The sequence below is a fragment of the Papaver somniferum genome, chromosome 1, assembly GCF_003573695.1.
Source record: "Papaver somniferum cultivar HN1 chromosome 1, ASM357369v1, whole genome shotgun sequence".
Lineage (NCBI taxonomy): Eukaryota > Viridiplantae > Streptophyta > Magnoliopsida > Ranunculales > Papaveraceae > Papaver > Papaver somniferum.
This window is the reverse complement of record NC_039358.1, coordinates 72,399,629-72,424,236: the sequence shown is the minus strand read 5'-3', so window position 1 is coordinate 72,424,236 and position 24,608 is coordinate 72,399,629. Positions and strand designations below refer to the sequence as shown.

General features: G+C 36.9%; 2 protein-coding genes across 2 annotated transcripts; one reads left to right on the top strand and one right to left on the bottom strand.

The window, feature by feature from the left end:
• Positions 1-2,708: 2,708 nt before the first annotated feature.
• On the bottom strand, positions 2,709-3,806 carry LOC113290575 (glycine-rich protein 2-like). Its single transcript, XM_026540168.1, has one exon. The coding sequence runs from the start codon at positions 3,687-3,689 to the stop codon at positions 3,072-3,074; it is 618 nt and encodes a 205-aa protein (XP_026395953.1). The 5' UTR covers positions 3,690-3,806; the 3' UTR covers positions 2,709-3,071.
• Positions 3,807-11,317: 7,511 nt separating this feature from the next.
• On the top strand, positions 11,318-11,821 carry LOC113333580 (non-structural maintenance of chromosomes element 4 homolog B-like). Its single transcript, XM_026580027.1, has one exon. It carries the CDS (start codon positions 11,318-11,320, stop codon positions 11,819-11,821), a length of 504 nt encoding a protein of 167 aa, XP_026435812.1.
• The last annotated feature ends 12,787 nt before the right edge of the window (positions 11,822-24,608 follow it).

The window sequence follows — 24,608 nt, the reverse complement described above, 5'->3', positions numbered from 1 at the left end:
AATTGCCACGGTTAACAATATGAAAATCGAACAAGGAAAAACCATTTTATTGAAAGTAAAAAACAGGAGGGTTTTAATCACTTAACCAAGTTGCATTTCTTTTAACCACTTTGGCCATTATACTATTTTTCTGGCCTTCTTGCGATGATGGCCAAAAAACTGTATTGCACTTGCATCATGTAAAAGAAAACCCCAATTATGATGCTTATACTCTTGAAGTGTCGCTAGCTGTTGTAATCGCCCTAGCTCATTGGGAAATATCCACGTCTTTTCTTGCATAAAAAGAAGATTGAAAGTGGGAGTACATATTCCTATCTGGCATCTGCTGGATGGGATTGGGAAAAGGAGTAATGCATGTAGCATGTCCACCAAAACAAAAAAGCAAAGAACCAAAAGAAAAGAAAGGGAAAAATAAGAAATGGACATCTCTACAAAGGAAGTTGATGCAAATCATGCAAAAAAAAGTCGGTTTTGATTATATTCCGAAAACTAGTTTTCATTTACGAACCAAACAGAGTATTGCAAAGAACCAAACCAGTATGATATACACCAAGAACAGATGGATTAGAGTACCAAGTCAGAACCATCAGATGCTAAGGGATTCGGTCTCAAATGTGATCCCTGCCCAACCTGTAGATACAGTCCAAAGTAATGACATAGGTGTGTCATTTGTTCAATTCTACAACCTAGTGGGCCTTCATAACTCATCCGATACACACATGATACTTATGTAAAATCCGACATTGAAGTTTTCTTTTGTTTGGTAAAAGATGGTTTTCTTGTTGTGTAACATCATTAGGGAGATGGCAGAAAAAGAGTGCAAAGGAAAGCTCTTTTGTTTTTTGTGTAGTTTATTTTTCCTCTTTGTTCTTCATTGCAGAGATTCCCGACGAATATCAGAAAATAAGAGCGCTAGAGCAAAAGTGGTTGTGAAGCTTTAATGCTTTCTTTCCCTTCTGGATTACAAAGCTCTGATGGTTTTAAAAGTTGATAAAATCCAACTCAGCTTTTGTTTTTTGTTTGCCAGATCAAAGTTTTGTTGCTTTTCACCAAAATGAGATGCAAACAAAACTGGCAAAAGATTAACATAAAGAAAGTGTCAATAAAATGGCAACCATATCTCTGCACAAAATAATACTTTGAACAGTGAAGTAAAGACTGGGATGCTCGTCATTAAATTTTGAACAGTGGAAGGAAGACTGGGATGCTCGTCATTAAATTTCAAACACTGCAACATCTTCGTTCAAAACCAAACCCTTTCGTACTTTACAAAACAACCCAAAATTTTGAACTTGTTATCATGTCGCCCTCAACTAATAAAAATATACATCACCCACATATAGTTTCTATTCTTCAAAAGTCTAACGCCCAACAAACAATCACTCAAGAAATTAAAGAACCTGAACCTGTAATCCTCGACTCCAATGGAAGGAGAATGGTTTCATAAACAAGAAAGACCACTGCTCATCAACAAAAAAGAAAGTAGTAATTTTCATTAATTTTACTTGGGCAGTAGAGACATCAATTTCATTTCATGCTTCCTGAGTCACAACCACATGTCCTCGCGATGTCTAAAGACAACAAACACATATATACAAAAAATTGGGGCCTCCAGCAACCAAGGAAGGAACTGAGTAATCCCAAATCAAATTCAGGGAGTTGTCACAACTCACAAGTTGGCATTCAGGATTAAAAACTGAGCAAAGATAATACTCCTATATAAAAACAAAGAGATTCATTATTAATTTATCAGGGAGTTGAAAAGGATAAAAAGTTTGTCCAATACCAGAGAGCATTGATTATTTCAATGAGTATAATCATGTTTAAAGAATTCTTAACTTCAAGGAAAAGATTTAAACAATGAATGAAAACCCCTAGGAACAAGGGTAATTATCTCTTTATAGTGAAAGGAAATGGTCCTCATCCAATGTATCTTATTCAGTCACATCCAAAACAATGAATGAAAACCCCTAGGAACAAAGATTTAAAAGATTTGTGACCAGCTTTAAGAGGAACCAATATCCCACATTAAAAGGTCCATCTCACAATGAAAATGATCCACATTAAAATATCCATCAAAATTTAATAATCCAACATTAAAGAATGAAAAGAACATTTGTTTCCACCCATTAAAATATCCACAGAATAAAACGAAAAAAAAAACAGAAAAAAAATTAACACCAAGGAAGATACTAAAACAGTGAACAATGAAATTTTGATCACTAGAGTTGGATGATAGTTGGATGATAAACATGAATCTGAGTACCTGATTAAGACAAATGCACAGATAGCTAGACATATAAACATGAACAGGAACCAATATCCCCCATAACAGGTCCATCTCACAATGAAAATGATATTAAAAAAAAAATAGAAAAAAATTAACACAGAAACATACTAAAACAGTGAACATTGATATTTTGATCAATAGATGATCACTAGAACAAGATGATAAGCATGAACCTGAGTAACTAATTAAGACAAATGCAGAGAAACCCAAATATATATGCTTGAACTGGAACAATAATCCCCATTAAAATATCGATCAAAGGATAATAACCCAACATTAAAGAATGAAAAGAACATTTGCAACATCCATTAAAATATCCACAGAAAAAGAATCTCAACAGAAAAATAACATAAATGATAAGCATGAATCTGCATAACTGAACAAGAGAATGCAAATAACACAGAGAAACAAGATGATATAGACTAATAAAACCATATATCTCTATTATATTCAGAGAAAGAGAGAGTACATCAATATCTTTCAAACACCAGTTCTTCCACTCAACATGTTCGTACTCACTCTTCAAAAGTAAAAGACACAATAACTTAAAGACCCCCAAGTAGTAAAGACTAAAGACAAGTAAATAAAAGTTGCATATCCGGTAAAGAGTAAGACAGAGAAAATGAAGAACAACAATGAGTCCTGTTGCCCTTGATCAAACTCTATGAACAAAAAATTGTTCCAAAAGATAAACCCCAGCAGTAAGAAAGTAAAAAAGAACAGAAGAAGACTCTAAAAGACAGATTTGAACGTTTATACCCTCTTTTTCTTTGTCCTGATTCTAGTTTCCACCGCCGTTGGGGCATTCACGAGCAAAGTGGCCGGAACCACCACAGCTGTAGCAACTACGGTCACCACCACCTCTGCCGCCGCCACCATAACTTCCACCGCCTCCACCACCACTCTTAGCCTGAGTGCATTCCCTAGAAAAGTGACCAGACTCACCACAGTTGTAGCAGCTTCCACCGCCTCCACCACCGCCGCCTCCATAACCACCGCCTCCTCCAGAACCATAACCACCACCGCTACCACCGTATCCACCTCCAGAACCACCTCTGCTTCCATAGCCACCACCAGATCGGTCATCAGAACCATAGCCACCACCTCGACCACCTCCTCTTCCACCTCCACCATAGCTATCACCACCACCTCCTCCATCACCACCCTTTACATTTTCACCACCAGGACCAGTAACGTTCACAGCCTTAGTTCTTCCATCACCACCAGTTTCAATCTCGAACTCAACTTGCTCATTCTCAGAAAGACTTCTGTAACCATCAGATTTGATCGATGATTGATGAACAAAAAGATCTTCACCACCATCATCAGGAGTTATGAAACCAAAACCTTTCGTAGTATTAAACCACTTAACAGTCCCAGTTGATTTTTCTTGTGCCATTCTCAGAAAATGAAAATTGAATCGGGATGAAAAACAAACCCTAATTCAAACAACGAAAACCCTAGAACAAAATGAAGAAAGAGTGTGTGAAGTTGTTTGCTCTCTCTTCTTTGTTTGCTTTTTATTTTTGCTGGTGGGGAATATCGAATATTTATACTGGACCTTTAAAATCGAATCGACTGCCACGTCATTCTTGTGAAAATATCTAGAGTTCTAGACTCTTCCATCGAGGATTTCGGATAACAATTGACGGTCCCGATTGAGGATTGGAACGCTGACAGCCGTTGGATTTTCATTTAGGGTTTTTTTTAGTTCTGGTGATATACTTCTGTTGTGGAGAGAGACTGAGTGCGGTACGGAGGTGGTTGTAGTTCTCTGTACCCCTTTAATTTCGTCGTTTTGTTTTTCGATTTCTCCACAAAACATTGCTAATGGGTCTATACAAAATTACTAAAGGGTGCACCGGTCTAAAGCTTTATGATGTTTTATTTGCATCTGAATTTTGGAACTCCTTTAAATAAATTGGTATCCCTGTTAGTTGTTAGGCAGAAGGTGGAGTGTGAAAATGTTTGGGTTTTCTCTCGGTGAAGTTAATGAGCTTAAAGAGGCCTACTTATTGTGGATAATTAATTTCGATTAATTGTATGATCGAATCAGAAAACAATAAAACAGTGTATGGATATTAATTAAAGTTGTACTTTCAGAAGAAAATTTGTTTATAAGAATATCAATAATGAATAAATTTAAATTACCGAAGAGATATGGTCAAAGAGTCTTGGATGTATTCAGAGAAACCGTGATGGGATGTGTGACGAGACAAGTCAGATAGTGTGTGTGACCTAGAGAGTCAAAATTGGTCAAAATATATCTTTTTATTTTAAGAAATGTGCCTCTTTAATCCATATCCATTACATGATGCAGAATTCCACCTGTCACTAGGAAAATGTTGGTAGTCCTGTATTTATGCACAGCAATCTCATCTCACGCAATTTATTGAAGAGAAAACGGTTACTAGGCCTCTTGAATCCCACCCGCTTGATTCTTTTTCCGGCGAGATTGCTACCCAAGGCCACTAGTCTATTGTCCTGGTATTGGAGATGGTTAAGACCCTCGTTAGCAATTTGGGATTCGGCAAACGTACGGAACGGCAAACGTATGAGTATTATACGGTTTTGTAAAATCCTGATTCGGTCCAAAATTCGGTCAACGGGACGTGATTCGTCATTAATTCGGAACGACATACGTACGTGTATAATTCGATTTATAAATGTGAGTTCGGCTCTGAAAATTCGGTATCTATATATAACAAATAATTTGTATTTATAAGAGCGTCCTCAGTGGTGCGAGTATAACCAAAGACCAAAGACTAAAAAAAAAGACCAAATTTGGGTTTAGTCCGTCATGTAGCGTAGTGGGAAAAGAGTATATTTGGTCGCGCGTTGATAAACATTACGCCTGGGATCAGGCGTTGGTAAAGATAACGCCCGAGTGGGGTGTTGGTAAAGATAACGCGCGAGTGGGGCGGAGATTATATCAAACGCTTCAGAAACAAAAAAAAAAAAAAAAAAAGGAAAATAATGGGGCGGAGGTATAAAGCCCGCCCCATGTAAGTTTCATAAATTTGTGAAAGTGGGGCGTACATTATATCAACGCGCCATTTCGGGCGTTGTCTTTACCAACGCCCCATCGGGCGTACATTATATCAACGCCCCGTTTCAGGCGTACATTATATCAACGCCCCTTGTGTAGCGGATATTATACCAACGCCCGATGAATGGCGGAGATTATATCAACGCCCGATGTGTAGCGGAGATTATATCAACGCCCGACTATATTTGGATTTGGTCTTGATCGCAGACCAAATTTGGTCTGGATTTTACTCTTTGATCAAATTTTGATCGATGGTCCGTCCCACTACGCCAGCCCACTCGACTGAAAATTTGGGTTTACTCGTCCATTGCAGTTGCTCTAAGGTCATAGACCAATTTTTATGCATATGTGTGAGTTATTTAAGGAAAAAATAAACTCAATATGATGATATTAATAATATATACAACATTAGTTATCCAAGAGGACGTCGTATGGTGGTTTAGATGCTTGGTTAGTGAGTTTGAGATCTCTCTCACCTTCACCTTCAAATCTCTTCAGTCGTTTTTGTTTCATAAAAATTACAACACGTCTAACATCAATGAACCGGACTCGACGAACCTGAAAAATGATGTATAATATCAATGTGGCAATAAGTAAAGGACAAATATGTAAAGTAAATTAGTCTTAACCAACACTAGATGGAAAAACTAACGTGAGGGTACTTTAACAAATTTTAAAAAAAAACGAGGGCATTTTTTGATTTTCTGAGAGAGAGGTACTTTATCAAAATTCTCTTTCTTCTTTGTATGTTTTCGAAGTTTTTAGTTAATCGAAGACTGACAGAGATACAACTGTTTTTATTTTGAACACAATAATGCATCAGTTGTAATAATGGAAGAATGACGATGGTGAAACTAAACAAGTAAACTGTATAAAATCTGGGGCATAATAACGTAAACCAACATGCATAATAATTAATAAAAGAGATGTACCTGATTCTAGTACTAAGCTGAAGCTCGTTGATGTTATGATATGCATGTCGCAAGATGGTCAAAATATAGCACTATAGCAGAAATGGATTAGGAGACCAGTTTCCTCGATGGTAGTCTTTTTCTTGGTCAATTTCAAAGGAGATTAGTGATGGTAACAGATGAAATATGACGGTGAAATTAAATAATGTCAACATGAATAATATGAACAATGCAAGTGATTTATAAACCTCACACTTTGTAGATATTTTTTTTAATAGTGAAAGGAATGTTATGGATTCGCACAACGACAGCACCACACTCTCTCAACCATTGCTCAAAATGCCTTGTTTTTCCTTGGACTTTTGTGAAGCAGTAGCCAAGGAAAAGACACTTGGCACATATTGATTCGTATATATATTATAGAATTGACGGAAACCATCTATGGGAGAAGATGTCCTAATAAAAACAATTACAATCCTCGTTGTTTATGGATATAATCTTTTCCATAGAGAATTGATGTTGTTTCGCAACTTATTCTCTCACCGGTCACTCAAACCTCTGTTTTTTGAAATGAGGGCATACATCATCATCATTTTCTTACCTTCCTTTGCGCGTCATGAATTGAAATTAAGCAATGTAGAATATTGCTTGTGTTGTTTCACTTTCTTTGTTTAGGTAATTATATCTCATGGTGTAACCCCTTTAGGATTTCAGGTCGAGTGTTTCAAAGGTTTCTCAACTCTAATGTCATAACGAAAAAAGTTAAGGTGGATGGATGTTGTGGTTGACACACCTAAATCGCACAATCATCCCTCCGTAATCGCACCTTAATCACACTATGTATTGTGGTGCACGAATAATTAATCACGTGAAACATCGTGCAAAGGAAACTTTTCACTCTAAAAACTATATTATTATACGGTCCTTTTTTTCCATACAAAATCATGTTTGCATCCTTTGTAAACGCAAATTAACTAGATTCTACTCGCTCCCACAAAATCATGTTTGCATCTTTTTTTTCCATTTGAGTAGGATGTTCACATCCTCTTAAAGAACCTCTGAAACTTGAGTATGTTTACATAACTACCAGCCACATCATCTTTACTTTCTTTATTCACATTTCCTGTTGGAGATGATTTTTTGGTTAAATAATTGAAAATCCTATGTGGCCTTATATCATTGGAGATGCTCTTATCTCTTTCTTTTTTATACTAAGTCCAGATGCAGTGTAGTGTTCTTCATTGCAAACCCAAACTCAAATCAATCACCTATCTCAATCATTGGAATCCTAGATTTCTTCGCTACTTTCCTTACCTACTTGCATATCTAAAATATTCATTCAACTGACATTGGATTCAGACTAACCAGGACCAACCTTATAAGCTCATTCCGGTAGGTACATGCGGGTGACATTTTCTATTACACGTAGGAGAAAAATCCGGGAAAACTACACAGGGACGAATCTTATATATACAAAGTTATATCATGCATCTTTCTTAAGTGATATTTGCAGGTCCGAGATATATAACTCCGCGAGTATGAAATTTTGTTTAAAGGGAAAAGGCAGCCGCCTCCCCCACCGTGACTGACATTCTGATTTCCATTCAAAATTACATTCTTAAAATCTTTCTTGTTTATAAATCTTAATCCCACCTTTTGATTCAGTAAAAAAATTTATTAGCCCAAAAACAAAATCTAACTTCATAATGCTTTGACGTTTTGTAAGAAGTGGGTGCTCCCCCTTCTCCAACATGCTCCCCCTCCACGTGTAGGGGAGATTAAGCCACTACAGTGTGGACCTCTGTACGGGTGCAAGGGCACACCTTGGGTCTACTTCTCATTCACTCCACTCATTCCACTCTCATACGGGCCTAGATTTGATACCATGTAAGAAGTGTGTGGGCTTACAACTCAAAACCAATTAGCAATGAGTGGAGTGGCTCCACATCTTATATATCAAGATCTAGGCTAAGGAGTTAGCTATGTGGGACTATTTTATAGTTTCTCTAACACGTTTGAACCCAACGTGTAATTGATTGGTTTTGTAATATATGAATTTCATTTTGAGAATTTCAGTTGATCTTATATTTTCAATCAAAGATAAATATGTAGCAGGTTGAAGTTAGCTATAAAGTGAAAATTGTAGTAAAATGTTTGACCTTTTAACTGTTTAAATGTAGTCAAGTGATTTTATTTTTTTATCGGAGTGATGAAGACGGAAAAATAGCTTGTGATGATCTTGATCAAGAATAGAGATACGATTGAATCATTAGCATACCTGTGTAAACATATCAAATGAGTTCTCCATGGTTGGTTCATGCAACCTCTGTTTCTACATCGGAGAAACCAAAACTAGTGATTTTGATTGATTAAAAATACATCACCACCAATACCGGTGTTTATATATTTGGGATATATTCTGATCATCAATAAAATAAATTGCTTACAAGCAACATCCATAGAAGAAAAAAGACTCACAAACAAGCACTGCATTAATTTAATTGAATTAATGCTCTGGATTAGTAAGAAACATAAAAAAAAATTATAATCTAAAGTCTAAACTAAGCCAGTTGTTGACTAAGGAGAATAAATTACATTTAGAAAGGTTTAGTTCAGTGTATATTTTGGACGAGGGAATAATATCACGACCCTGTTGATAGCTGGGGTCATTAGAAAACTTAGATAGTTAGCTTTGATGTGAAAAGAAAACTAAAAGAATGAAAGAGCATCAAGTCACAAAGGAACCTTTCGACATCGCAAAAGACGACGGTGACTTCACATTCGCTAATGGAAAATACCTACAACAAAACATTAGCATACTGTTTTCATATTTGCAGAAGTCACTGATTATATATTAAATAATGCAAACATTTTTTGAGATCAGTGGTTCCACTGTTTTGAAATATTTTTTGTACCACTACACAAACCACAAACTATGATGTCTACGTTATACCGCGAGTTTTGAATCTTTTTTTTATAAGATAAGACAGTGGTTCCTAAAACTAGACTTGTTAATATGAAGATTTCATTAGAATTTCAGCTCATAACTACAATCCAAAACATCATTAAAACCATTAAACTTAATTGTATTAGAATTTTAACTTAAACATCATTAGAATTTCTTAACTTTACCTAGAATAACCAACCAGCCTAGGAGCCGAAGAGAATGCTTCAAAGTCGAAATCATCGCCGAGTGTTTCTTCCTACCCCAGCTTGCTAGGTTCGGAGAGTACTGCCAATGTCCCAGAAGTTAAGTATTTTCTTTACAGACCGCCTCTCCAATACAAACTACACCAAGAGTTACTGTTTGCTTTATCATTTTCTAATTTCACTGCTAGGGTTTAGATTGTTAGTAAATATGATGTGCAGTTTATATTCTTCACATGAACTAGTATGCTAGTTCATGAGATATTTTCCTTTTGCACCTGAAGTAGTGTAATCTTATCTCTAGTATTAGGTTTTCTAAACCTAATATATAAAGAAGGTTTTCCCTATTTGCAACCCACACTTTTCCTATTTGCCAACCACCCCTACTTATCATATTTACCACCCACATAATTTTGAAAATATCCTAAACGACACCTCTTGACTTTTTGTTTATTTCCACCGATAAAACCACCCAAATAGCTATGTTCATTTGTTTGAGATTTAAAAAACCTAATCCTCCTCTACTTTTGTCCGCAAGCACCAAACTCCAGTTTACCAAATGTGATGTTTTAGAATTACCCCATAAGAAATTCCTAATTTTCTGTTCAAGTTGATTTATAACTGAAACTAGAGCTCTAAAAAGAGATAACTAGTAAAGAGGAAGAGAAGAAACAATAATAATCAACATTGTAAGTGTATCTCCCTTTGAAACTAAAATTTTGCTCAAATGAGTAATCCTTGCATCCAATTTTGTAAGGAATTGGATCCCATAAATCTTTGGAATTTTCTTTAGCTCCCAGAGGCAAACCCAAATATGTGAACCTAAACCCAGATGTGGTTCAGATTCCAAAAAGTCTGCAAGGACCGTCCAAATGGACCACATAAAAACCTTGCAGACTCGGGCATTTTAAATTTGATGGAGGAAAGGGGAGGTGGAAAAGAGAGAGTTGAATAACATTAAAGTTTTAATAGAATAAGAGAACAATAATCAATTTCGTATGCACTTGTATCTCCCATTCTACCCCCTTTAATGAGAGCAACTCCAGATGGAAAACGCTTAACCAATTTAAAGCGGAACCGTTGGATAGGTTGATTTTAAAATTAAATTGTTAGATCCCAGAGAAAAGATTTCCGTGTGAACTATTGATCACATTCGTCAGATAGTCTGACTTTCAACGTCTTGAATCAATGAAGGCCGTCAGATAAGGAGTTCGGTGTAAGAGGACTCTCTGATGGCTTTTACGTAATAAATGAGATCTTTAGGGCCTTGAATAAAAATGAGACATAGGAACCTAGCGCGCAACGCGCGTGCATGCTCCTAGTAAGGTGTAGACCCTAGTTGATAAGGTGTAAACTCTAGTTAGTTATTTTGAAGAATCTAATACGGCTAAACGTAGTAGTATAAAAGAGGAGCAGTGTGTTTAATAAGAAGTGAAAAATCAAATTATAATACGGAAAAGCTAAATCAAAATCTAAGTCAAATTGCGTAGGAATCCGAAATAGATAGGATTGAAGTACAATGGTTACGGTCAAAAAAGAGTTTTCTCTTCAGAGTTCCAGGACTGATGATTTCTGGTCAAATTTTCATAGTCTGCATAACCTGATTCAAGAGGAGAGTGAAAATATTGGTCTTTCTGATAAGTTCAGTCTAATTCTCGGGGAACTGGAATAACTGCATCAGTTAGCTACAACTCCAAGAAAACAAGTAATCGATGCTAAAGTTCTGTCGGATTTTGTTTGTAAACTATCTTTATCTATCAAGACTTTCAGGAAAAAAACTAGTCCTACTGATTTCATAACGTGTATGCTTCACAAATACGGTGAAAAAAATAGCTCAAATCAATCCAGATCATTGAATTGGAAAGAATTGGTAAAGATGTATGTGATATATTCGGTCACGTGTCTTTATGCTCTATTACCATGGTTGTTGAACCAAATAAGAAGAAGATGGTTTCGAAGAAACGTATGAGATCCATAATGGAACTTGACCATCCAGAAGATCTTGACGGAAGCGCAGTAGGGGAGAAGACAGAAACTATTAAGAATATTCATACTATGTTTGAGGTTTTGAAGACGAGGAAGAAATCGGTTAAGTTCGAAAATGTTATTCTGAACAGAAATTCGTTTGGGCAGACAGCAGAAAATTTATTTGCGCTTTCTTTTTTGGTAAGCATGGGTAGAGCTGAAATTGAAGGAGATGATGATGGTCATCTGGTGGTTTCATTAAGAAATGCACCAAATTCAAATTTAATAAAATGCGGGGAAGTTCAGTGCAAGCATTTTATACATGTGCTTGGTTACAAGGACTGGAATATGACGAAAGATTTAGTTGGTGTTGGGGATGAGGTTATGCCACATCGCAACTCAGATAACATCGAAGGTGACCTCTCTGCTGGTAACTTTTTGAAACTAGAAAATGTGTAACTACAAGCATGGCTAAGTGAAAGGAGTTCCGGTAGTATCTATATAATTGGATTTCACTTCAATCTGTTGTTATATGGTGGGTTTTTTTTTGGGTTGTTTTGAGACTGGCATCAACAAAAAAAAAGGAATTTCTTTCTTGATTGATAATCATGTCGGCTTAACCATTGAGGATGATGATTAGTTTCCTCCCTGATTGTTTATGTTATTCTCTATTCGTTCTCCATCTGGCTATGAACTTTTCTTTAGTATGCATGTTCCTTGTTCTCTTGTGGTTGTTTTTCTTAGCTTAGAATATTAAGTATTTATTTAAACTCTTGTTCTATTGCTTTTTCCTGGAGCTTTATGATCTTGTTTAGTTGTAATCCGTGTGCCTTTAATTTATTGACAAATGTTTGCCGTTCAACAAAAAACAATAATACTGTGTCAAAAAATCTTCAAAAATGCTTCATTAACCGAGAAATGAAACTACACGAAAACCACATACTCGCATAGAGGTGGGGCCCAAAAGTGCCCCATGCTAACCACGAAACGATGGGACCCACCTGTCCACTTTGAAAATGGATATTGCACCATTTATGACAAGAAACACAAGAACAAGAAACAAGTAATGAAGAGTAATGACTCTAGTCTCGAATTTCGGCCTATGTTACTGTTACCCTATATAGATGAATTCTTATAGAACCCATACACAGTTTATATATGGAGGGATATAATATAGAAGTGCATGGACAACACTCCAAGCAAACACCCAAAAATTCTAAAACTATCCATATATTTTCTAGAAACTATATGATTGCCTTTAATCTAACGGATATGGATGTCTAACGTACTTTGAAGCTTGCATCTGGGTCCAATCCGTAATCTGTTGGATTTTAAAATTTTCATCCGCGTCCAACCCATTAATGAACAGTCCGGGTATCTATCCACACAAATACGGTTGGTCCCGGTTAAATCCGCGGATTACGGATAAAATGCTCACCCTAACTTCCAAGTTCCAACTCCAACTCCAGGTTCCAAGTTCCAACCATGGCGAGACGGTCGACCGCCCTAGCATTATGATAGACACATTTTGTGTCTAATTTGTCCTCAATGTCCGTATTGTTGGAACTCTATTTTTGTACTAATATTGTGTTTTTATGTATTTTTAGGAAATAAACATTTTTGGAAAATTCGGCTCGAAAAGTTGATTTTGGCACCCGGAGGACAAGTGTTATTCGGACTCTCGCTTTTGGATAAGGGGTAACCTAATTACTAAGGGGCACCCCCAGGTCACCCTCAAGGCATCTGCTATTCGCACCCCAGTTCTGGATAGGGGGACACCCTTTCTTCTTCGTTTGAAAACTGTTTTGGCGGGAAATGAATTTCTCAACTGGCAGAAGTTTGATCACAAAAATGAAGGGGTTACGAATCGATTAAATGGCTGAAATTTGATAGAGAGATGTGATATAGGTTAAGGAACACATTTTGGGCAGTGGGTTTGATCGGAATTGGCTGGAAAACGCGTGATGATTCACACACCCAAAACAGAGCACGTGTACTGTAACACGAGCAAAATTGAAGTTCTTGTGTGCATGGAGGAGTTTTACTAGCGTTGGAAGAGTGACGAGACGTGGACAAGGCTAACTAGAGCGTGCAGGATCAAATCTAACGCGTGCATGGGCTTAAAAATGGAAATTTTCGTTATTATGGGCAGCAAGGAATATTCGAATTAAAGAGAGTATATACGCAATCAACGGTCGGATTTTTGGCCTCAATTCACTATAAATACACGTAAAATTGAAGTTAGCGAAGTTTGGAGAGTCTTGGGGAAAGTTTAGGAGTCGAGAGAATCAAAAGAAAATCACGCAGAGAAGAGAAGCTTGCTGCTGGTGCAAGGAAGAACACGAAGAACATAATACCCTCAGGGACAGTCGTTGCGTATATACTCTATTTAATTCGAATATTCCTTGATGCCCATAATAACGATAATTTCCATTTTTAAGCCCATGCACGCGTTAGATTTGGTCCTGCACGCTCTAGTTAGCCTTTTCCACGTCTCATCACTCTTCCAACGCTAGTAGAACTCCTCCATGCACACAAGAACTTCAATTTTGCTCGTGTTACAGTACACGTGCTCTGTTTTGGGTGTGTGAATCATCACGCGTTTTCCAGCAAATTCCGATCGAACCCACTGCCCAAAATGTGTTCCTTAACCTATATCACATCTCTCTATCAAATTTCAGCCATTGAACCGACCCGTAACCCCTTCATTTTTGTGATCAAACTTCTGCCAGTTGAGAAATTCATTTCCCGCCAAAACAGTTTTCAAACGAAGAAGAAAGGGTGTCCTCCTATCCTGAACTGGGGTGCGAATAGCAGCTGCCTAGAGGGTGACCTGGGGTGCCCCTTAGTAATTAGGTTACCCCTTATCCAAAAGCGAGAGTCCGAATAACACTTGTCCTCCGGGTGCCAAAATCAACTTTTCGAGCCGAATTTTCCAAAAATGTTTATTTCCTAAAAATACATAAAAACACAATATTAGTACAAAAATAGAGTTCCAACAATACGGACATTGAGGACAAATTAGACACAAAAATGTGTCTATCACATTACAAGAAAATATAGCTATTGCTACACCATATATTGCCACACCTTCAATATAGGTGTTGCAAGAGCAAATTTCTAGTCACAGTACTTTTCAGTTGCAGCTAAAAGATATTATTTAGTGCTGCAGAATGAATCTTTTTCCACACAACTGTGGAAACAATATAAAAAGAGTGTGTCAAAAAAGTATAATCTCTTGCGACAGCAATAAAATTGATGCTGCAAAAAGGACTTCTTGCTGCATAGGTTATTGCGACACTAATAAGGGTTTATGCCACAACTATAAGGTGCTGCAATATATTAAGTTTCTTGTAGTGTAGGCACAATATTTGAAGAGTCCCAAAATTCTTTTGTTCAGTACTCAGTGAGTCAGTAGTAAACTTAAGTTCATTTTCTTAGTCAGACAAGGATGAAATACCGATTAGAGTACAAATTGAATGTATCTTTTAAGCAGGCATGCATCTTCTTTTATAATAATTTACTTAATGCTAGTTTATACAAAATCTAGACAGGCTTGTAGCTTAATTGAAGTATTTTTGACCTTAGTTAGTCCTGTTTGGAGTGATTTTGGACACGTTTAGATGTTTTCTTGAGAAGCCTAAAACAAGATTAGCCTATTTGATTATCCAGGCATGTAATTTCTAAAATTTAAAGTTTTGATTATCTTATAATATTTTATTAAGCTTCTATATTTTTCTCCGACGCAAACTAATCTTCCTACCCGCAAAGGCGGCTTCTTTACCGTTAGATCATGCTAAAACCCAGATCTAACATCCTTGAACCCTTTAGAGGAAGTGGTGGGTTCTTTTCTGAAAGTTATGGGTCATTTCCTGAATTTGAATCTAACCGTTGATTTAATCATCCAACGGTAAAGAAGCCGCCTTTGCCGGAAGCCATCCCGTGAAGTCGTGTGGGATAGCATTTATCTTTGTTGGTGAAAAAGCGGGGGTCTAACAACACCACCCAATATTTCGTTTAGCAATCTGTATGGACAATCTCCGAAACACTCTACTAAAGAATCAACTAGACAATCAGACTCAATCTAGAATATATATAGTGTCTCAAGGAGTTAATATCTCTATCTCTCAATCTAATTCTTACTCAAGCAAACTGCGAGTCTTGATTAGAGAGAGATAAACTTGGACGGTACCAAAGTCCAACGTTCAAGGATCAATCAACAACCAAAGGTTGGATTTCCAATTGATTAGATCTAACACACAACATGTATTATTTCTATTATATAAACAAATATAATGCGGAAAAGAAATAACACAGACACCAGAGATTTTGTTAACGAGGAAACCGCAAATGCAGAAAAAATCCGGGACCTAGTCCAGATTGAACATACATTGTATTAAGCCGCTACAGACACTAGCCTACTACAACTAACTTCAGACTGATCTATAGTTGAACCCCTATCAATCTCCCACTGATACAAGGTACAGTTATGCTCATACGCCTCAGATCCCAGCAGGATGCTACGCACTTGAATCCCTTAGCTGATCTCACCCACAACTAAGAGTTGCTACGAAATCGCAGGCTTAACAATAAACAAATCTGTCTCCCACTGAAAAGTCTATCAAAGAGGATAAATCTGTCTCCCACAGATAAACCCTAAATCTGTTTCGTCTTTGATTATAAATAATCTAGGTGAATCAGAAACCAATTAATAATCCGGTCTTATATTCCCGAAGAACATCCTAGATTAATCAATCACCTACTCAGACAATCCTTCCTGACTACACAGGCGGTTTGTCGAGGAACCACAAATAAAGAGACGAAGATGTTTGTGATTACTTTATCTTGCCTATCGAAGAACTCTCACGATCTCAAGCCAATCAAAGATTATACGCGTACGATAGAAGATGCAAGATCAGATCACACAACTACGATAAAGTAGTATCGGTCTGGCTTCACAATCCCAATGAAGTCTTTAAGTCGTTAACTCGAGTTTAGAGAAGAAACTCAAGAGTTAATGGAGATCGACTCTAGCGAGAGCACTAGTAGCACACGAGCGTGTGGGGATTACATTTTCCCCTTGCTAGATGTGTCTTATATATAGTCTTCAAATCATGGTTTTTCCTTAGGTACTAAGCAAACCATATCCACCGTTAGATGAATACCTGATTTAGATTCAAGCTAATATCTCTCAACTGTTAGATCGAAATCTTTAGCTTGTCATACACAATACGATACACGTTTACTGGGTTTGTGAAAACCATGCCCAAACGTGTATGTATATGTTGGTTCAATACAGTAACCAAAGGTTAACCATATGAGTATTTCATACCAACCATTTTCTCCTTCACCATAACTAGTTCATATGGCTCACATGAACTAGTTAAAGAGTCGTTCAATTGCTATGAGATCTTATGTAACTACACAAGACACAATTGAAATAAAGATGATTCGATTCGATTGAATCGGTTCATGAACATTATAGCCACGGTTTGCATAAAGCATTCCTTGATAATTTAATATCTATGTTCAGAAATCATCTTTAGATTATAACCACTTAAGCTCACAAACAAGTTCGCAGACTTAAGTACATCGGTTGAGTTTTCCAAACTCAGCAGAAATTCTCGATCGAGAACTTCCGCCGGTTCGCGAACCGAGTTCGCGGACTTAGTAAGCAAACGAGTTTTTGGAAATCCCAGCAGAAATTCTCGGGATGAGAACTTCCGCCAGTTCGCGGACTTGGCAAGCCAATTCCACAATCCTACCGATTTCTCTTGATCAACAAAGTTGGACAACTTCGGTTCAAGGAATCCATGGTTATGTAATCTAAACTCTTATTCCAATCATTGAAACATTCTTATAGGACGTTATATAGTTGTTACACTATTTCTCGTCAAAGCAATTTTCAAAGCGATTGAAACATTCATGACTTTCGTCACTAGGTAAAGAAAACTATGGTCGAAGCGAAACGCTTTACCAACACACATTTCGAGATATAGATAAGAGAGATATACTCATCTCGAAATATCTACTGTGTATGGTCATAGCCTATATATATAGCATACGAATTTTTTCTCTATAAGTAGGAGATAAAATCGATAGACTTTGGAGTGACAGATGAGTTCAAGTCTTCATATACCTTTTTGTTGAGAAGTTCCACCGGTTTCTTGAGTAGTTATTCTTCTTGTCTGATGAATCTCCATGAAGTCCTTGGGGTCAACTACACCTTCTAACCTAGTCTGAGACTTAGCTATAATAGACTAGAAATCAAGACTTATAGTTTTGACCACTAACATTGACAAACATGCTTGAGATAGCAACGCATGCGAGGTTGACCGAGCTATGATCTAACAATCTCCCCCTTTGTCAATTTTAGTGACAAAACTATCAATACATATGGAGTACAAAAAATATAATGAAATTAAAAAGCTCCTATTCCATAAGTCCAATTCTTCAACGTTCATTGAAATCTTTGTCCTTTCCAAGTACTCAGTGATCCCAAAGGTTGTAAGTTTAGCATCACCTTTGTTGAAGATCCGTAGCGCTATAACACTGAGAGAACTCGAAATTCTCGATCAATGTTATACAGTGACATAATACTATTATGTTATATCAAAGTCCAATTGTATCACCACTTCAACAATAATACTATGGTGATATGTATCACTCCCCCTTAGTCAATACTCCATCTCGATCATTGAAACCACTCCCTCTTACACAATGATCCGAGAACCATATGTATTTGTAGTGTGTCCTACAATATTTCTCCCCCTTTTTGTCAATAAAATTGGCAAAGGTACAAGAACAGGTTCATAATGAAATTTCCACGAGAAATATTTCATGACTAAAAGAAAGACACATATCAACTTAATTTAGATGCAATCATATAACCGAAGCTAACAACATTCATCAAGGAGTTTAAAGATACAAGATAACCCCTAAAAAATTCCACAGCCGCGCTCCCCAAAAAGATATGACCATTAAGCACAGGTTCAAAATAACTCTCCCCCATTAGATGTCATTCCCAAAACGGAACAACATAGGCGACCTCAATTTCAAAAGAAACAAGGATTTGAATGAATACCAAAAAACATGATTAGTGATTATGATATCCACAACTCAACTAAATTAATCACAAGTAAACCCATGATTAATTTAATCGAAAGATGCTCAACATAAGTAAACTTACGGAGCTACGACTAAATTGGTCATATGGAAGTGACAACTTAACCGTTCAAATACTCGACATAAGGTAAACCTTACGGAATATTAATATACTCAACATAAGGGAAACCTTACAGAATATATGACTACATTGACCAATAGAACATGATAGTGTAGCCGTTCATATACTCAACACAAGAACTTGTGGAATATATGAAACCTTCAACTAGATTAATTACAAGAGAACCTATAGTTAATCTTATTGGATAACAGATTACCAAACTAATCACCGAAGTAATCAATTTAATAATTTTTTGGGCTCGACATAAGAGAATTATGGAACCCTGATTAAGATTATCATAGAATATGACATCCTTAACCGAATATGTACTCAACATAAGTGATAAAGCTTACGGAGTACTAACTAAATAACCAAACAAGTTGATTAACTTAGTTTCTAATGCTCGACAAATAACATCTTATGGAACAACCAACTATGCCAATAAAAATCGACTTAGTCGTATCGTGCTCAACATAAGATACACAATGGAGCCTTCACGGTAATACAAGAAATTGGATCAATAAAGATCAATACCGTGGATAACATACAAGGATCTGTTCTATCTTTTTATCATACAAATGACATAATAGACTTTATCCTTGTTCACAAAAGATTTTAACCTATCTTCCATCAAAGAATTGACAATATAGGCTTAACTTTTGTGTTTGTCAAAAGTTTATTCATCCTTTAAACCAATATGTGAATATCGATCATGAACGACTTTACTTTTGACAAAATATGGGACCTTCAAGTTCACGGGCGCAAACAATACATATCCCATAAAATATTACAATACATTAAACCATTAACAATATTGCAAACCATCATCCTCAAAATATTTTTAAAATTTAATACCATAAACCTAAAAAAAACAACAATAAGAGAATGAAAAACAAAGATAGCTATGTGTAATCACAATCATCGCTATTCAAACACTAGTTATTCTTCCAACTAATCAAAAACAAGACTTCCTAGGTTTTAATGTCTTCGAGAAATTCAGCATCATTCCCAAACTCCTTATCATTAACATCCATTGGAACATACGGTTCGAGAAGATAGGAGTTAATATCAACGAACTGTCTTGGCTGATTATATCGAACCAGGGCTCTCTGAATCTCCAAAGATCTTGAAACAAAAGATTTTATTTCACGAATCTCCTTTCTTATCTCCTTCAATTCATCAAGAACATCAGAGTACTTCTGAGAATTAGAAGGAACAGCCTTTGCCTTTCTTGTTCTTTTCCTTTTCAAAGGCCTAGAATTAGGAGATTTTCCTTTTTCCTTGATTGAAGGATTTACAATCATATTGACATCTTTTCTCTCCATAGACACAATCTTTGAGAACAGTTATAACCAACTGATTTTTGTGGATGGAATTCACAATCTCATAAAGCAGTCTTGAGATATAAAGAATGTCAAGGAGGGAAAAAGGAATGTAGGGTTCGCAACCTAAAAATAGGTTTGCAATCGGTCAACTCTAAACCCTATGAAGAGTAGAATTTTCGATAAGGACCCTTTCTTTTATTTGATAGACAGAAAATAACAAACCTAAGAAAAACTTTCTTCAAACCCTGTTCGTACATGATCTTGTCTCTTTTGATCAGGCATATGAGACAAGATATAACACCCAACACGATTAGTTTGTGCTGGGGTGAACAACAATTTGTCCACCATTTTCCTCTTGAGAGGAATCCTCTGCCTTTTGTCTAACAAAGCGGTTTGACCATGTCTTCTTCTCTAATGGTCTTATCTTATCCTTGGAAATCAACTTCTTAGGCGAAAATAAAATTCTACATACCTCAGCGGTTTTTTGAGCGAGTTTGAGCTTCCTTGCTAACTGGTTTGCTCTCCGTTGAAGTTTGCTGGCGTGCCTCATTTGATGCTTGTACTTGTAACATCTTGAAAGTTCATGACCCTTTTGAGAACAGAATGATCATGTCGCACTTTGGTAATAATCAGGCATCTGTAGTGCAATCGCTGCTAAGCACACGTTGAATCCTAAATTGTTACTGGTAGAATTTCCAAGGAGAGGGTCAATTGAATCTTCCAGTTTGATTGGATCTTCTTCTTCCCTGAAACTATCAAGGTTGATATATGTATTGCTATAATTATCAAAATCAATATTCTCACATTGAAGACCCACACTTGATTTCCTATCTTCTTCAGAATCATAGATCTCCGACATCTCATCAAGTGTTACAGCTAGACCTTTGTTCCCAGTGTATTTCCTACGATTAGGGAATTCGTTAGCGAAATGACCAAAAACCTTACACTTAAAGCACTGAGGCATGTCCTCGTCATCAGCCTCGTCTGCATCCCTGTTTTTAAGAGGTATGAGACCGTGAGGTTTGTCTGATGACCTGGTTTTGTCTCTTGAAAACCGTTTACTTCTCTTCAATAGAAGATCCCTAAACTGTCTTGTGATCAAGGAGACTGATTTGTCAATATCTTCATCCGAAAAATCGTCTTCGACCTGATCATCCTCAGAGACATAAACACTTTTACCCTTATCAAGTAATTTAGTGTTTTTTTGTGCTTTAAAGGCAACATCCTTTCCGACTTTGGATGTGTTCTCATGGTCAAAGATCTTGAGCTTTCCAACCAAGGTATTTCTGGAAAGATCATTTAGGTTATTTCCTTCAACGATGGCATGCTTCTTAGACTCGTATCTAGATGGCAGCGATCTGAGAATTTTCATCACAATGTCCTTTTCAGGAATAGTCTTACCCAACGCAAAAGATGCATTAACAATTTCAGACACTTTGTGATTAAACTCATCAAATGAATCTTCATCTGCCATACGAAGGTTCTCCCAATCAGAATTAAGGTTTTGAAGCCTTGCTTCCTTTTCACTGGAGTTTTCTTCAAATACGGTTTCTAAGATATCCCACACCTCCTTTGACTTTGTGCAATTACACACATGATGCTGGAGGTTTGGGGTAATGGCATGTATGATGGCATTCAAACCGTCGGAATTTTGCTTAGCAGCAAGTATCTCGGCAGGGCAATATTCACCAATAGGTTTGGGAACGTTTGCATCTCCAACTGCCACAACGAGAACATCATAGCCATTAACAAATAATACCCATGACTGAAAATCACGTGCTTGGAGAAAAGCTCGCATAACAATTTTCCACCATAAGTAATTAGAGCCATCGAAGACTAGTGGTACGTTAATAGAGATATCACCTCTGTCCATAGAGTCAGATCGCTACAAACACAGACTGATTAGGTCTTGAAAGTGTTTGCCTGCTCTGATACCAATTGAAAAAGCGGGGGTCTAACAACACCACCCGATATTTCGTTTAGCAATCTGTATGGACAATCTCCGAAACACTCTATAGAGAATCAACTAGACAGTCAGACTCAATCTAGAATATATATATATATATATATATATATATATATATATATATATATATATATATATATATATATATATATATATATATATATATATATATATAGTGTCTCAAGGAGTTAATATCTCTATCTCTCAATCTAATTCTTACTCAAGCAAACTGCGAGTCTTGATTAGAGAGAGATAAACTTGGACGGTACCAAAGACCAATGTCCAAGGATCAATCAATATCAATCAACAACCAAAGGTTGGGTTTCCAATTGATTAGATCTAACGCACAACATGTATTATTTCTATTATATAAACAAATATAATGCGGAAAAGAAATAACACAGACACCAGAGATTTTGTTAACGAGGAAACCGCAAATGCAGAAAAACCCAGGGACCTAGTCCAGATTGAACACACACTGTATTAAGCCGCTACAGACACTAGCCTACTACAACTAACTTCGGACTGATCTATAGCTGAACCCATATCAATCTCCCACTGATACAAGGTACAATTATGCTCCTACGCCTCTGATCCACTTGAGTCCCTTAGTTGATCTCACCCACAACTAAGAGTTGCTACGAACACAATCGCAGGCTTAACAATAAACAAATCTGTCTCCCACAGAAAAGTCTATCAAAGAGGATAAATCTGTCTCCCACAGATAAACCCTAAATCTGTTTCGTCTTTGATTATAAATAATCTAGGTGAATCAGAAACCAATTGATAAGCCGGTCTTATATTCCCGAAGAACAGCCTAGATTAATCAATCACCTACTCAGACAATCCTTCCTGACTACACAGGCGGTTTGTCGAGGAATCACAAACAGAGAGACGAAGATGTTTGTGATTACTTTATCTTGCCTATCGGAGAACTCTCACGATCTCAAGCCAATCAAAGATTGTACTCATACGATAGAAGATGCAAGATCAGATCACACAACTATGATAAAGTAGTATCGGTCTGGTTTCACAATCCCAATGAAGTCTTTAAGTCGTTAACTCGAGTTTAGAGAAGAAACTCAAGAGTTAATGGCGATCGACTCTAGCGAGAGCACTAGTAGCACACAGACGTGTGGGGATTACTTTTCCCCCTTGCTATATGTCTCCTATATATAGTCTTCAAATCAGGGTTTTTCCTTAGGTACTAAGCAAACCATATCCACCGTTAGATGAAAACCTGATTTAGATTCAAGCTAATATCTCGCAACCGTTAGATCGAAATCTTTAGCTTGTCATACACAATACCATACACGTTTACTGGGTTTGTGAAAACCATGCCCAAACGTGTACGTGTATGTTGGTTCAATACAGTAACCAAAGGTTAACCATATGAGTGTTTCATACCAACCATTTTCTCCTTCACCATAACTAGTTCATATGGTCACACGAACTAGTTAAAGAGTCGTTCAATTGCTATGAGATCTTATGTAACTACATAAGACACAATTGAAACAAAGATGATTCAATTCGATTGAATCGGTTCATGAACATTAAAGCCACGGTTTGCATAAAGCATTCCTTGATAATTTAATATCTTCGTTCAGAAATCATCTTTAGATCATAACCACTTAAGCTCACAAACAAGTTCGCGGACTTAAGTACATCGGTTGAGTTTTCCAAACTCAGCAGAAATTCTCGGTCGAGAATTTCCGCCAGTTCGCGGACTTAGTCAGCAAACGAGTTTTTGGAAATCCCAGAATAAATTCTCGGGATGAGAACTTCCGCCAGTTCGCGGACTTGGCAAGCCAATTCCACAATCCTACTGGTAGGCCCGGAGAAGCGTATAAAAATGAAGCGAAGAAACGCGGGCCTACAGTAATACCGCAAGTGCACGGTCGTCGGTTGTAGCTCGTGCAAGTACGGGTCGATCCACAGAGACTGGGTGTGTTTTGGAGTTTTCTAGCTATTTTGGGCTCTAAAATGCTATTGTTGGGCTTTGGGTACCAATGGATTTTGGTAACCAATGGGTTATGATTGTGCTTTGGGCCTTTGAGTTCTTTGGGAATGAACTGGGCTTTAGCTTTAGCCTATCAGTACACTAGGCTTTTGGAGAGAACTGTGGACTGGGCTTAACAGTTCACTTGTGAACTGGGCTTGGTAGTGAACTAGGCTTTGGTTTTGAATTTGGGCTTGGGTTCTTTTGATGTGTACTGGGCTTGGTAACAGTGAACTGGGCCTTAGCCTTTGGCTATAACCTTGAGAATTTACAGTGGGCTTTTGTGACAGAAAATAGAATTGAATTTGGACAGTGAACAGAATCAAAAGTAAACAGTAACTATGAACAAAATGAACTAAACAGAACAAAAGTAAACAGATCAATGAAACTAAACAGAATGGAACAAAGTGAAACTAAACAAAAGCAAAACAATGAAACTAAACAGAATGGAACTGAAACTAAACAATGAGACTAAACAGAAAACAAAAGCAAAACAGAGTGGAACAAAGTAAAAGTTAAGGTGACAATGAAAGTGACAAAATGTGAGACAATGAACAAGTACACTAAAAAAAAAACATCAAAGAAACTACTAGGTGATGACAGTGACAGGAAACAGTTACATACCAAGGCCTAAGCCAAGGGCAGTGAAGATGATGAAGCTAACAGTGATGACAATGCAAGGCCAAGGCAGTGGCTCTAGGCATACAAATGGAATGGAAAGGGAATTAGCT